The sequence below is a fragment of the Plecotus auritus genome (genome assembly GCF_963455305.1).
Source record: "Plecotus auritus genome assembly, chromosome: 8".
Lineage (NCBI taxonomy): Eukaryota > Metazoa > Chordata > Mammalia > Chiroptera > Vespertilionidae > Plecotus > Plecotus auritus.
In genome coordinates this window covers 27,209,233-27,221,958 of record NC_137782.1, presented here as the reverse complement: position 1 = coordinate 27,221,958, position 12,726 = coordinate 27,209,233, and the positions used below count along the sequence as shown (strand labels likewise).

The following is a 12,726-nucleotide window of genomic DNA, read 5'->3' as shown; positions in this document are numbered from 1 at the left end:
CTCTGCTTTGATTTAAGCAAAAGCCCAATTAGCATTTGTTGAACAAATACTTTTAAAAACGCTTTTGAGACTTTGCCCCAGATTATTATTTGATTACAATCGGTGAGTGATTTTATGAACCATGTCTAAGCATCATCTTGCTGGTCATTCTTCTAATCTTCTCTGCCTTCTTTCTTCATTGACACAGCTCCAACCAGGAAATTCAGACCTACGCCATTGCCCTGATTAACGCACTTTTTCTGAAGGCTCCTGAGGACAAGCGACAGGTCTGTGGCTGCCTTTCCAAGCTTTTTGTCTGGGCTCTTCCAAGAGAAGAATTCTCACCCACTCACCCTTTGCAGACAGCAGAATCCCAGCCATTTTCCCAAGAGTCCTTCCTCCTGTCCCTCTGTGATCAGAGCCCATCGAGCGGCTTTGCTAAGGAAGACCCAGGGGAGAACGAGCAGGGAAACGAGCTGGGGTCTTAGGTCAGAGCAGGGGCCTGCAAACTTGTTCCTCTAAAGGGGCAGAGGGTAAATACGTTTGCTTTGTGGGCTGTATTGTCCATGTGGCAACTATCCACCCTTCCTATTGTAGCCAAAAGCCACTTCAGACAGTAGGTGAACGAATGATGTGGCTGTCTCGCAATAAGACCTTATTTACACAAATAGTTGACAAGCCTAATTTGGCCTTAGTTTGCCACCCACTAGGTTAGAGGATCAAGAAGGGAGAGGAGACCCTCTGGGCATCACTGTTGAGTCCAAGGAGATTGAAACAAATGAGAGCCTTACTTAAGGAAGCAAGAGTGGAGGGACTTAGCACGAAGTTTCGTGTGTAAGGACCCTCTGATCCAGGTTCTAAACTTCCTTTTTTTCCTGTGAATTATCTGTGTGACATTATGCAAACAGCTCTACTTCTCTGAACCCCGATTTCCTCACCTGTAATATGGGAGCTATCACATCTTCCCCATTTACTTCACAAAGATGTCATGAGGTAAACCAGACCCCCGATTTGCAAGTGAGGACATCAGGAATTGGTTGGGCAGGAGAACAACTCTGACCTAAGAGTCCAGGGCCTGCCACTGGCCGGACACATGCTTTAACCTCTTTGGGTCTCAGTTTCTCTTTCTGTCAAATGAAAGGGCCAGATTAAAAGACCCTTAGGGGCCCTTCCACCACACTTTGTAGATTTCTCTGGTAAAAGCCCAAGTGGTGTACAAAAGAAAGACTTTTTAGTTGTCTGTCAGTACCCTGGCCTCAGGAGGTTGAAATTCATGTGGGATCAGATACCAAGCCCTTGGTGGGTTCTAGTGGGAGACCAGGGGCATCTGTGTTTCTGTCTGTCCTGTCTTGGATGGCTTTGCTCCATTAAGCTCTTCCTTCCTAGTCCTGTTCTGAATGTAAACTGAAAGCTCATTCTTCCATCTGCTTCTCTCTGTGCTTTTGCTTTCTGCCGGCAGGACAAGCACCTTAATCCTCTAGACCTGCCCGCCACTGTAAGTAGCACCGCTGTGTGGAAAGGGCCCCGCTCTCATCCAGGTGGGGAGGTCTCAGCTGGGCAAGAATCTCACCTCTGATCTAAGATGTTCAGGGAACTCCAAGACCAGGAAAGGTTGTGTGCTGTAAGCCTCATTTGTCAGAACACTTGAGGACATCCTGCAGAGTAGAGCCACATGCAGGATTAAGGCGATGCCTGTCCCAGGAAATGTGGCCCAGTCTTTCCTTTGTAGTTCACCTTTACGTGGGTCTGTGGTTCAGCCAGCGAAGATCAGATTCAGAAATAGCCTGTGGCTTTAATTTAACAGGGGTCCTCAAACTACGGCCCGCGGGCCACATGCGGCCCGCCGAGGACATTTATCCGGCCCGCCGGGTGCCGCTGCCTGTCCTGCTTAGCAGCCGACTCGTCCCGGGCCTGCAGTGCGCATAGGAATTTGTTCATAGTTTTTTTTTTAAACTATAGTCCAGCCCTCCAACGGTCTGAGGGACAGTGAACTGGCCCCCTGTTTAAAAAGTTTGAGGACCCCTGATCTAGATGATACCATGACGCATCACCCCCCAACTTGATATAGCAAAGTGTAAAGGTAAATCCCTGTTTACCTAGACCGTGGGCATTTGAAGAGGTTTGGACAGTTGACAAGAGGGAATTTGGATGCTCATTTTTCCTTAAGAGGGAGCTTAGGGAGGTCAGCTCTACAAGGACCTGAAAGAGGATGAGTGCTTCCCCCACAGAGAAGCTTTTAGTCTAAGGCCTTAATGTCCTAGCGGTAGACCACTGCCTGCTTCCCACTGTTAGTTGTCCACAGAGAGAGCTAATCTCAAGCTGACCTCCTATAGCTACCAAGAAGTTTCTAGGCCACCCTCCTCTCCTCCAGGCAGTGTGTATGATCAGGGCAAGCATAGTAAAACTTAATGTTCCTGGCAGCGCCAGCCACTTGGAATTCGGCCAGAAATTCAGGCGTGAGAGAAAGGCCTTTGAGCTCTGAGGACATTGCTCCATGGGAGAGGTGTGACAGCTCCCTCAGGCCGATGGACTTAGAATTCTCTGATGAAACTAAGGCAGCAGTTTAGAAAGTGAAGTCATACCAATTAACATGATGAGAAGTGATGGCTGACATTGGAAGGCAGAGACAGAAGAATTATGAAAAGCTGTCAGAGAAATTAAAAGCATGGTAATCTGGGACCATTTTGTTTAGGAGAAAATAGCTTCACATCTCAATAGCTCCTTAAGGGTATTAGTGTCACAACCCAGAAAAAATAAATGATGGTCTTAATAAAGCCAAGTCCTCGGCAATGATTAAATAATAATCATTGCAGTCTCTTCTGAAATAGACACGTATTTTTTAAAGATTTGCATAAGAATGGTCCAAGTAATCGTTCTGAGAGGACCCTTAAAGCTTCGCTCCCTGGAAGATTCAATTTAGTAGGATACTTTCCTGAGTGTACTAAGTACATAAAGTGTTCCTGTTAAATCAGAACGAAATATAATTTAAAAAGTAACCTATTATGAAAAATTACCCCAAAGCACCTAACACTTTCTCTCCACCAGTCAGAAGTGAATGGGAACTACTCACTGTTTCAGGGGGACCCCACCCAGCTCCCTCTGCTGGTGAGCCCCGGGAGCAGCGCGGGGCCAAAGCCCTTTCCTGGGTTTGGAGTCCCTTCCAGCCTAGGCAGTGGGTGCCTGCCTGGAACAGTGAACAGTGCCTGCGGCTTGGGGACCATCACGCTGCTCTGTGTTCCGTTTACACTGTCCATCGCCCACCGTCCTTGTAACACCGTGTCTTGTCCTGAGGCGTCTTCGTCCCGCTTTGAAGATGGTGTGGTGGATTGTGCCATTGGGACCAGAAAACCCTATTTGTTCATTTGCACTCACAAAGGAAAAATGTGAGGGAATTTGTTAGAGTATAAGATACAGTTGATGGTTCGTGGATTTTTTTCTATTTGCCCACTTTTCATTTGAAAGGAAAAATATTGTGACGGAAAAAGCCCCAGAGCTGTGACATCACCTTCCTCTGTGGTTGTCACAGCTGTGTCCTGCCACCTTGCCTCATGTTTCTTATTTTCTCACTAGGACATGGCCAATGCATTTGCACAGAAGCACCTTCGATCCATAATCCTAAATGTAAGTTTCCAAAACAAGCTGTATTTTGTTATTATTGTTTTGTTACTATTAATAACAATTATTACCATGACTATAGTTGTATTATTGTTGAAATTACTATTGAGTGGGTTGGGCACTCAGAGAGAACTTACCAATAGGCACTAAACACTCTCAAGGTGAAAAGCTTTTTTGTAATCCTCTATAGGCAGAGTTGTCTCTAGGAGGCCGCTGGCCCACCCAGGATTGCAGAGCCTCAAAGGAGACAGACACTGAGGCCAGCTGTACTGTTTGTTGCCTGGTAGATCCAAACTTGTTTATCCAGAGGGAATGTGTTAAAATAGGCACCAAAAAAGGAAGGTAACTCGTTGAATTAACTCGAGTCATAAACCTGAGTGTGTGGGGCACCAGCAGGGATGAATAAGACAGTGTGTTTGCTCTCGAAGAACTTCCAGTCCAGCAGGAAAGACGAGTGGTCATGGCACCCTGTGGCCAGGTTCCGTAGAGATTCGTTGTCTGGGAGATTTCCGAAGAGGGCAGTCAGTCCTGTGTGGAAGGAGAGGTGTCAGGAAGTTGTCAGAGGACCATCTTCAGGGGAGGCTGAGGACAAGCAAGCAGACTAAAGAGAAAAGGAGTTGGGGGATTGGGGGCCTGGAGCCAGACTGAGTGTGTGATGGGTAGAGGGTAAAGCAAGGAGCAGATGTGTGGTGAGACTGCAAAGGTAGCAAAGACCAGACCAAGTAGGGTCTTAGTCTTTTTCCTAAGGGCAGTTGAGGGGATTTAACCAGGATCACGAAGTAGCCAGACTAGCATTTTAGAAAGATCACACTCCAAAATCTGTGCGTTTCCCAAGTGGTGTGTTAGGGAGCAAAGTGGAGTAGGAAGTGGTGGGGAGGGGGAGGCATTTGGAAAGAGGTTTAATTCCTTGTTACCAGGGTGGTGAGGTGGGGTGGGAGGGAACCGAGGTGGGAAGGGGGAACAGTGGGAGTGGGTAAAGAGCCAAGGATCTACATTTAAAAGGCGGCCATTTTGTCAGGTGTCACAAACAAGGGAGAACTAGGAGGGCCCAGTGAAGAAATTCGGAGTCAAGTGTGAAAGACTTACTAATTCTGAACATGAACTTTGGAGTCACCAGCACCCACTCTGCCATTAGCCAAATCTTTGATCTTGAGTAATTCACTTAACTTCTGTGGGCTTCGATTTGCTCCTCTGGATGTGAGAACTGAATGAGCTAATATATATACAGTGCTTAGCAGGGTGCCTGGCATGTGGTAAGTGCTGTGCTTATATTGGCAGTTCTTTGTGAACAAGAAAGAACAGCTGATAGAATTCAAGAAGTAAGCTCCGAGTATTTGTGAAGTCCAGTGATCAGCTGGTCTAAACACGCGGAGCCTGTCGGACTTCACTAAGCAGAACTAGCCCTTGCCTACTGGCCATTCCCTGGTCACAGCCCATGGGCAGCCCGCAGGAGGGACCTGAGCCAATGCTCAAGCACTCTGCCTGCAAGTGACGGAGAGCACACAGTGCCCACGCCTTCTCATCCACATTCCTCTTCGTGTGTGGGAGCGAGGATGCCTTTGTGAGGGAAATTTAATGAATTTTGAGACTTTTTATTTTCTTGAATGAGGTTCTGACAAGCTAAGATTCCACTACAGAAGACAGTTCAGTGTCAGGGCTCAGGACTTAGATAGTCTGCTAGGAAATGGTATGCATGTTCACTTACTAGTAAGTCCAGGAGGTTAACTGAGTCCACCCAAAGAACATAGGCCTGGAAGTATCTGACAGCAAATAAGATGTCAGGTAAAACTCACCCAACTGGAGCTGTCCTTCTTTAAGCCATTGATGGCTAGAGTAATTATTTTCCCACAGTGATGTGTCTAAGTTTAAGAAAAGGGGGTTAAATGAATGAAAACCAACATCACATTAACTTTAACCTCTCTTTAAAGTGGTTTATGAGTTCTAGAGAGGTGAGGTGGAAGGAGTAGGGATAGACAGGTGGTGAGAAATTGGAGTGGCAGAGTGGGGGAACATAGAGAAAGGAAGAGGCTCACAGTGGGGCAAAGAAGAGGTGTCAGTGGGACAGCAGAGCAGTGACAGAGAAAGAGCCTGGGCAAAGAGAGTCTGAGGGGAGAGGGGGAAGGGAAGCTTAGGGGGAGAGCAGAGAATGAAAAAGTAAGCTTGGAGAGATGGAGACGGACACTGAGACTGAGCTAGGAAGATAGACAAAGAGGGAGCACATGGGACAGAGGGAGGGATGAGGCATTAGCACACCCTCTAGCAAGAGAGCGGGGCAGCTTTGTCCAGTAGAAATTTCTGCAGCTGTGGAAGTGCTGTCCCAAATGGTAGCCATTAGCCACACATGGCTGTTGAGCACTTGAAATGTATCCAGTCTGACTGGGGAACTTAATTTGTCATTTTTTAAAAATTTTAGTTGAAATATGGCTTATGGTTACTGCTTGGGCTGTGCAGACCTAGAGAAAGAAAGAGACAGGAAGGAAAAGCATTCTGGCATCTCATGGTGGGGAGACAAGGCCTAGCAGCACCATCCAGTGAAAATATAGGGACAATTATTTTATTTGCTACTAGAGGCCTGATGCATGAAATTGGTGCAAGGGGCTCGGCCCTTGCAGGCTTTGTCCAGAAGGTCATCCGGATGGTCGTTCAGCTGTTTAGCTGTTCGGTTGATTTGCATATTACGCTTTTATTGTTATAGATGTTCTAGCGGCAACGTTAAAAAAGGAATAGAGGAAATTAATTTCAATAACATTTCATTTAACCCAGTCTATCTAAAACACTATGATTTCAACATATAATAAATAGGAAAATCATTAATGAGATACTGTACATTTTGTTTTCACATACAAAGGTTCTGAGGTCTGGTGTGCCTTCATTGACAGCATGTCTCAGTCGACTAGCTGCATTTCCAATGTTCAATAGCCACACATGGCTAGTGGCTACCTTGGTGGACTGCACGGGTCTAATGAGCTTGATCTCCAGCCGAGCAGGCCCTAGAGAGCTGATCTGAAGTTAGAGGGAACTCGAAAAAGACACTGATCTAGAGTTAGAAGCTCTATAGAGCTGTCTGATAGAACTTTCTGTGATAATGGAAATGTTCCATATCTACCCTACCATCAGGTGGCAGCCACTAGCCACATGTGCCTGGTGAGCTTAAAATGTGTCTAGTGCTACTGAGGACCTGAATTTTCAACTTAAATTCATTGTAAGTGACTTAAATGCAAGTAGCCCCATATGGCCAGAGGCTGTCACATTGGACAGCACAGGCCCCTAGAGACACAACTGGACTGAGTAAGAGAACACAAAGGATACAGGTGGTTCATGTGGGAAACTGGACAAGAGTCTCATATGGCCGAGAAAAGAGCAAGAGTGACAGGATTCAAGATGGTAGTGAGATAAAGTGGGGGAGCGAGAAATACAGGAAGCATGCAGGAAAGAACAGGCTCTTGTGGGAGTGAGAACAGGACAGCTTGAGACAAGAACATAACCAGCATTGCTCAGCCCGGAGCGTGTGGGAAAAGACAGAGCGAGTGTGAGAATAGGAGAGAGGTAGGCATCAGAGGGCCAGAGGGAGGAGGTGATGAGCTGAGTGGGGACCAGGGCCATGGAAAGAGAGCAGGCAGAACAAGTTAGAGGAGGGAGAGGGACATGGTGGGAACACAACACAGGGAGGGGAGAGAAAAGAGGGACAGTTGGAGACAAAGGAGGGAGGGGCGAGTGAGGAATGTTGCACAGGAGCATTAGATGCCTCCCTTTATGTAGGTGTGTCTCCATGTCATTTAAAGAAAATGATCTTTTCTAAAGCCTCTCTACTTGGTGACGCCATCTTCACCAAAACATTTTCTTTTTCTAAGGGAAAACAAAGAACCATACTGTCCAATTCCACAAGCAAATCTTTCTCCATGCCCACTAGCTATCGTCTTGGATTGTCTTGGATCTCTTTAGACATGCAGTCCAGTTTGGTAGCCACTAGCCACATGTGGCTGTTGAACACTTAAAATGTGGCTAGTCCAAATTAAAATTAGTAATTACTTGCTGATTATAACCAGTAATTACTTACCTGATTGGAATAAGGTCCAGCTGCTGAGCTCCCATATCATAGTCTTAGTGGGGTAAGAGAAGAGGATGGTGCCCTCTGGCCTGCAGTGAATCCTCTCTGCCTGAATCAAGCCTATTCATGCTCCATCCCCTTCGAGAACACAAAGTCCTTGTGTGTGGGAGGAAAGCCCTCTTCCTTGCCCAGTGTACTTTGTTTTTCACCAGCATGGATGTGACTCTTCAGTAAAAGAAAATCAGTTCAGCCCCCTGCCCTCTGCCTGTGCTTTTTCCAGCATGTGATCCGAGGGAACCGCCCAATCAAAACTGAGATGGCCCATCAACTGTATGTCCTACAAGTCCTGACCTTTAACCTTCTGGAAGAAAGGATGATGACCAAGATGGACCCCAATGACCAGGTAGGCGCTAAGTGGGGCAGAGCTTCCCTGGCTTAAGCTGCGTGCTGTTTGATGTGCTGCACTCCACCCTCAGGCTGTGTACTGAGCACCTACTGTGTGCCAGGGACCTTACTTAGATGTGTCTACACAAATGGTTTGGTCTGCTCTGAGAAATCTAGCTCTGTGCCTCCCCATGTCCTCTTCCTGCTGGTGACTCTCTGCACCAAGCCCACCTCTGTCCTGCTAAGGAATAGGTGATGCCTCTTCAGAGATCCATCGGGGCCAGAGTTCTGCCCAAGTCCCACCACTCTTTCTTTTCCTTGCTTCCCTTGGTTAGCTGATTCACCTGCTGACTGTCTGTTTCACCTCAGGCTCAAAGGGACATTATATTCGAACTGAGGAGGATTGCATTTGATGCAGAGTCTGACCCGAGCAATGTCCCCGGGAGTGGAACTGAAAAACGCAAAGCCATGTATACCAAGGACTACAAAATGCTGGGATTTACTGTAAGTTTCCCAAAGCACAGACCTGAGTAGGCCTTCTGCTCTGACAGGAAGTCAGAGGGCCCACCCAAGTGAGTCCTGGGCACCCCTGCTTCATAACGGTGGCCCTGGAATAGATGACACTGAGATGCTCAGTTTGCTTATGCAATGGCAGAGTCACAGTTTATGTGCAACATTTGGCCTGTGAAACAAAGGCATCTGTAGGCAGGTCCAGGCGTTCAGCCATATGGATGGAGCGGAGACCTCTCACCACAGCAGCGAAGTTCTTTGAAAAGCAGGCGTGGGTATTTAGTGATAGGATACAGCTTGAGGATGGAGTTAATTCATTTAAATATTTATTATGCACCTACTCAGTGCCCAGCAGTGTGCTATACGCTGGGGTTACAAGGTGAGTCAGCCCAGTGGTGAAGGGCTCACAGTCTCATAGTAGCAACGGCCGTGGAAAGAGCTATGATAGATGTAGGTCTGCAGTGCTAGCAGCATTCAGATGAGGGGCAAGGGCTTCCCCTCAGGTGACACCGTGCACAGAAAGACTGCCAAGTCTTAAATCGGGTTTCTTCTTCCTCCAGAACCATATCAACCCAGCAATGGACTTTACGCAGACTCCTCCTGGAATGCTGGCCTTGGACAACATGCTGTACTTGGCTAAAGTCCATCAGGACACCTACATCCGGGTAAAGGCTGGGGCAGCTTTCTCAGTCCTGGTACCACATCTCTGGCCTTCCCTCCCCCACCTCCCTAGTCCTCTCCTCCCTCACCTCCTTTCCTCTCCTCCCCAGATCGTCCTGGAGAACAGCAGCCGTGAAGACAAACATGAATGCCCCTTTGGCCGCAGTGCGATTGAGCTTACCAAAATGCTCTGTGAAATCCTCCAGGTTGGGGAACTACGTAAGTCTGTACAGCAGCCCTGTAATCGGGGGCTGAGTGAGCTGTGATCAGCTTATCCTTGTTAATGGGAGTCTTGGTTATTGCTTTGTTCAAGCTGGCAGTTTGAACATGTTCAAGAGCTATGCCACCATCCACTCCCAGGTGCAAGGACTGGCTGAGTCTGTCACAGGGCAGAGGCGGACCAAGAGCAAGTGCCCTGGAGAAGAAGGCTCAGGAATTGGGAAAGGCCCATCCTACATTCATCACTAGCCCTGGTCCTCATCTTGGTTTTGTTCTTCAGGACTTTGGTGCAGAGGAACCAAAGTTCCTGGACATGAGCACCCAGCTCATCCCTTTCCTGCCTCTTTTCTCCCATAGCAAACGAAGGGCGCAATGACTATCACCCGATGTTCTTTACCCACGACCGAGCCTTTGAGGAGCTCTTCGGAATCTGCATCCAGCTGCTGAACAAGACCTGGAAGGAGATGAGGGCAACAGCCGAGGACTTCAACAAGGTCAGTGTCGCAGAGCTCTGAGGTCCATGAGACCACCACCTGCCAGCCTGTGACAGCTGGCCAGAGCCGGGGAAATCCCTGAACTGGAAAACCAGCCTGGTCTGCAGCAAAGTGTCACAAGACTGAGGCATTGTCCCCTCAGGTTGTGCTTCCTCTGTCACCTTGAGCAGATGTCTTCCCCTTGGTGCCCTGGCCCCTCATTTGCCCCTGGAGCAGTACTCACCCCTCCTGTCTTCCTTAGGGGCCAGGAGGATAAGCACAATAATAGCTGTGGTTTGCTGAGCACTTACTCTGTGCAGGCACTGTTGCTGTTTTGTGCACTGGAAGCATCAGGGAGAGGTCGGAATGGATTGGCATGATATGCAGGTCATGGATACCTACTCAGAAGTCATTCCTCCGTGCTTTCTGAGTACCTGTCTCGGTGGAGCACACAGGGCCCTCAAAAGCTGGTACTCTAGACTTGAGTGTTTTGAAGCTGACTATCTCGTTGTAAAAAGTTTGGGAAGTATAAAGAAGAAAATGTTTGCTGTAATTTCACCACCCAGAGATGACCATTTTTTATGGGTTTCACTGTAGTCCTTTTTTCCTGTAGATTTTCCCTTCATTGATGGAGAGCTGACCGGATGTGCAGTGTGACACTCTATTTTTCCTTTAACTGTTGTTTTAGGGGAAGTAACACATTTTTTTGAACGTACCACAGTGTGCCAGGCACTGTGCCTCCATAGAGCATCTCATAATCCTTCAGGCAGCACGTGTCAGAAGATGTGTCTTTCTCTGTCCCTTTAAAGTGTAGGGGGAGGGTGTTAAGTGACTTATTCAAGGAACAGATTAAGGGACAGAGTCAAGATCTGAATCCATTCCTCTCTGACTCCAAAAACCTATGCTCATTCCACACCGTTGACGAATTGAAATGTATGAGAAATAAGGCATTTGTCACCATTAGTCATTTCTCCTAAATAACCATCCGAGGAGGTGTTCCTTAGCACGTTGGTGCTCTGTTCCCCAGCACACATCTGTAGTCCTGCTGTGCTCAAGGCCCGGGCACGGGCCAAGCCTTGGTGCCATAGGCAGCCTGTCTGGGTGTCAGAGCAGGGGCGAGCTGGCTGCCTTCTTCCTTCCCCCTTAGGTTATGCAGGTCGTCCGAGAGCAGATCACTCGTGCTCTACCCTCCAAACCCAACTCTTTGGATCAGTTCAAGAGCAAACTGCGCAGCTTAAGCTACTCTGAGATTCTGAGGCTGCGCCAGTCCGAAAGGATGAGCCAGGATGACTTCCAGTCCCCGCCAATTGTGTAAGTACCATCCCATAGGGGACCAGGTGGGGGAACCCAGCCCCACTCTGCCTTCCTTCCAAAGCTTCGGTGTGACCTTCCCCTTCCCCGGTACGTGGCCACCTCAGGGAGCTGAGGGAGAAGATCCAGCCCGAGATCCTTGAGCTGATCAAGCAGCAGCGTCTGAACCGGCTCTGTGAGGGCAGCAGCTTCCGGAAGATTGGGAATCGCCGAAGGCAAGGTGACAGGGGCCTGGGACGCTGCGTGGTCCTTACTGCCCAGAGCCACTGCCCGGGGAGGGAGCCTGCCTTGGCAGGCCCTGCAGGGAGCAGGCAGGGAAAACAGCATCCTCTGTCTGTGTGTGCCCAGGCCTTTCCCAGAACTGTCCTTGCTCACCTGTTTGGCTTCCCTTGTGTTCCAGAACGTTTCTGGTACTGCCGCTTAGCACTGAACCACAAGGTCCTGCACTATGGTGACCTGGACGACAACCCTCAAGGGGAGGTGACATTTGAATCCCTGCAGGAGAAAAGTAGGTTCATTTCTCTATTGCTGTGACCTGGTAGCTGGACTCGATGTCAAGAGAGTTCTAGTCCTGGCTGTTTCAAACTGATTATCTGGTCTTGGGCCAGATGTCTCTCTGGACCCGTTTCCTCATCTGTCAGAGGTCATCTCTATCTGCCTCCCTCACAGGGCTGCTTGGAGAATTCGGTGAGATCACAGAGGGGAATGGGCTTTGCAGATTGTAAAGGGTGATACAAAACAAAGTTGAAAGGTGGTGTTTAAGAGCAGACTACTTGGGTTCAAATCCTGGCTCTGCCACTAATTCTAATTAATTCTGATTAATCCTAATCAATTTCGGGTTCATTCTCCTCTGCCTTTTTTTCTTCTGTCAGAATAATAACCATATCTCCCTCATAAGAGGATTGAATGCCTAGTCTATGTAAAGCACTTAGAACCAGTAGCAGGTGAAACTGTTAGCTGCCGCCACTGTTGTTTGTTGTAGTGGCGTTGTCACTGTCATTACTGTGACGTGAAAGTGAGGTGAGTGTCAGAGGCCCCATGCCTTGGGGAAACGATCCAGAAGCCCAGTCAGATTTGACATAGCCCTGCAGGCCATGGTTCATGGGCAGTGACCCCAGAGGGGGAACAATACAAGGCCACACACCCTGAGCTGATACTGCTCTTTGAGTCTGGGGGCTGAGGCTTCCCTTCGAGCACTGAAACAAGGACCAATTTGCACCATTAAGCTCCCAGAAACTAATTCCTTTCATTGATCAGTTCCTGTTGCAGACATCAAGGCCATTGTCACTGGGAAAGATTGTCCCCACATGAAAGAGAAAAGCGCTCTGAAACAGAACAAGGTGAGTGGTGAGGCAGTCCCGAGTCTGAGCTGCTGTCACAGGGATTCCTGACACAGGCGGTGGTGGCGGTCTTTCAGGTGCATGCTCTAGCCCGCATTCTGTCTCTCTCTAATTCCTGAATGTTTTATTAAGAATAATTTTGAACATACAGAAAAACAGATAGAACCCCCATATATGCATCACCCAG

At 48.2% G+C, this 12,726-nt stretch overlaps 1 protein-coding gene across 12 annotated transcripts in view; it reads left to right on the top strand.

Moving 5' to 3' along the window:
• The window catches only part of ELMO2 (engulfment and cell motility 2), a 39,185-nt gene that overhangs the window by 19,079 nt on the left and 7,380 nt on the right, over positions 1 to 12,726 (top strand). For 7 of the 12 annotated variants that reach the window (XM_080685323.1, XM_080685324.1, XM_080685329.1 and 4 more), the window contains 11 exons: positions 188 to 266; positions 3,550 to 3,600; positions 7,923 to 8,045; positions 8,396 to 8,530; positions 9,097 to 9,201; positions 9,307 to 9,415; positions 9,773 to 9,909; positions 11,036 to 11,199; positions 11,307 to 11,419; positions 11,600 to 11,707; positions 12,457 to 12,539. In XM_080685323.1, coding sequence (XP_080541449.1) covers positions 188 to 266; positions 3,550 to 3,600; positions 7,923 to 8,045; positions 8,396 to 8,530; positions 9,097 to 9,201; positions 9,307 to 9,415; positions 9,773 to 9,909; positions 11,036 to 11,199; positions 11,307 to 11,419; positions 11,600 to 11,707; positions 12,457 to 12,539 — 1,207 coding nt within the window. Of the gene's footprint in view, positions 1 to 187; positions 267 to 1,438; positions 1,475 to 3,549; positions 3,601 to 7,922; positions 8,046 to 8,395; positions 8,531 to 9,096; positions 9,202 to 9,306; positions 9,416 to 9,772; positions 9,910 to 11,035; positions 11,200 to 11,306; positions 11,420 to 11,599; positions 11,708 to 12,456; positions 12,540 to 12,726 lie in introns of all 12 variants that reach the window. The other 5 variants (XM_080685331.1, XM_080685327.1, XM_080685322.1 and 2 more) reach the window with 1 other exon arrangement.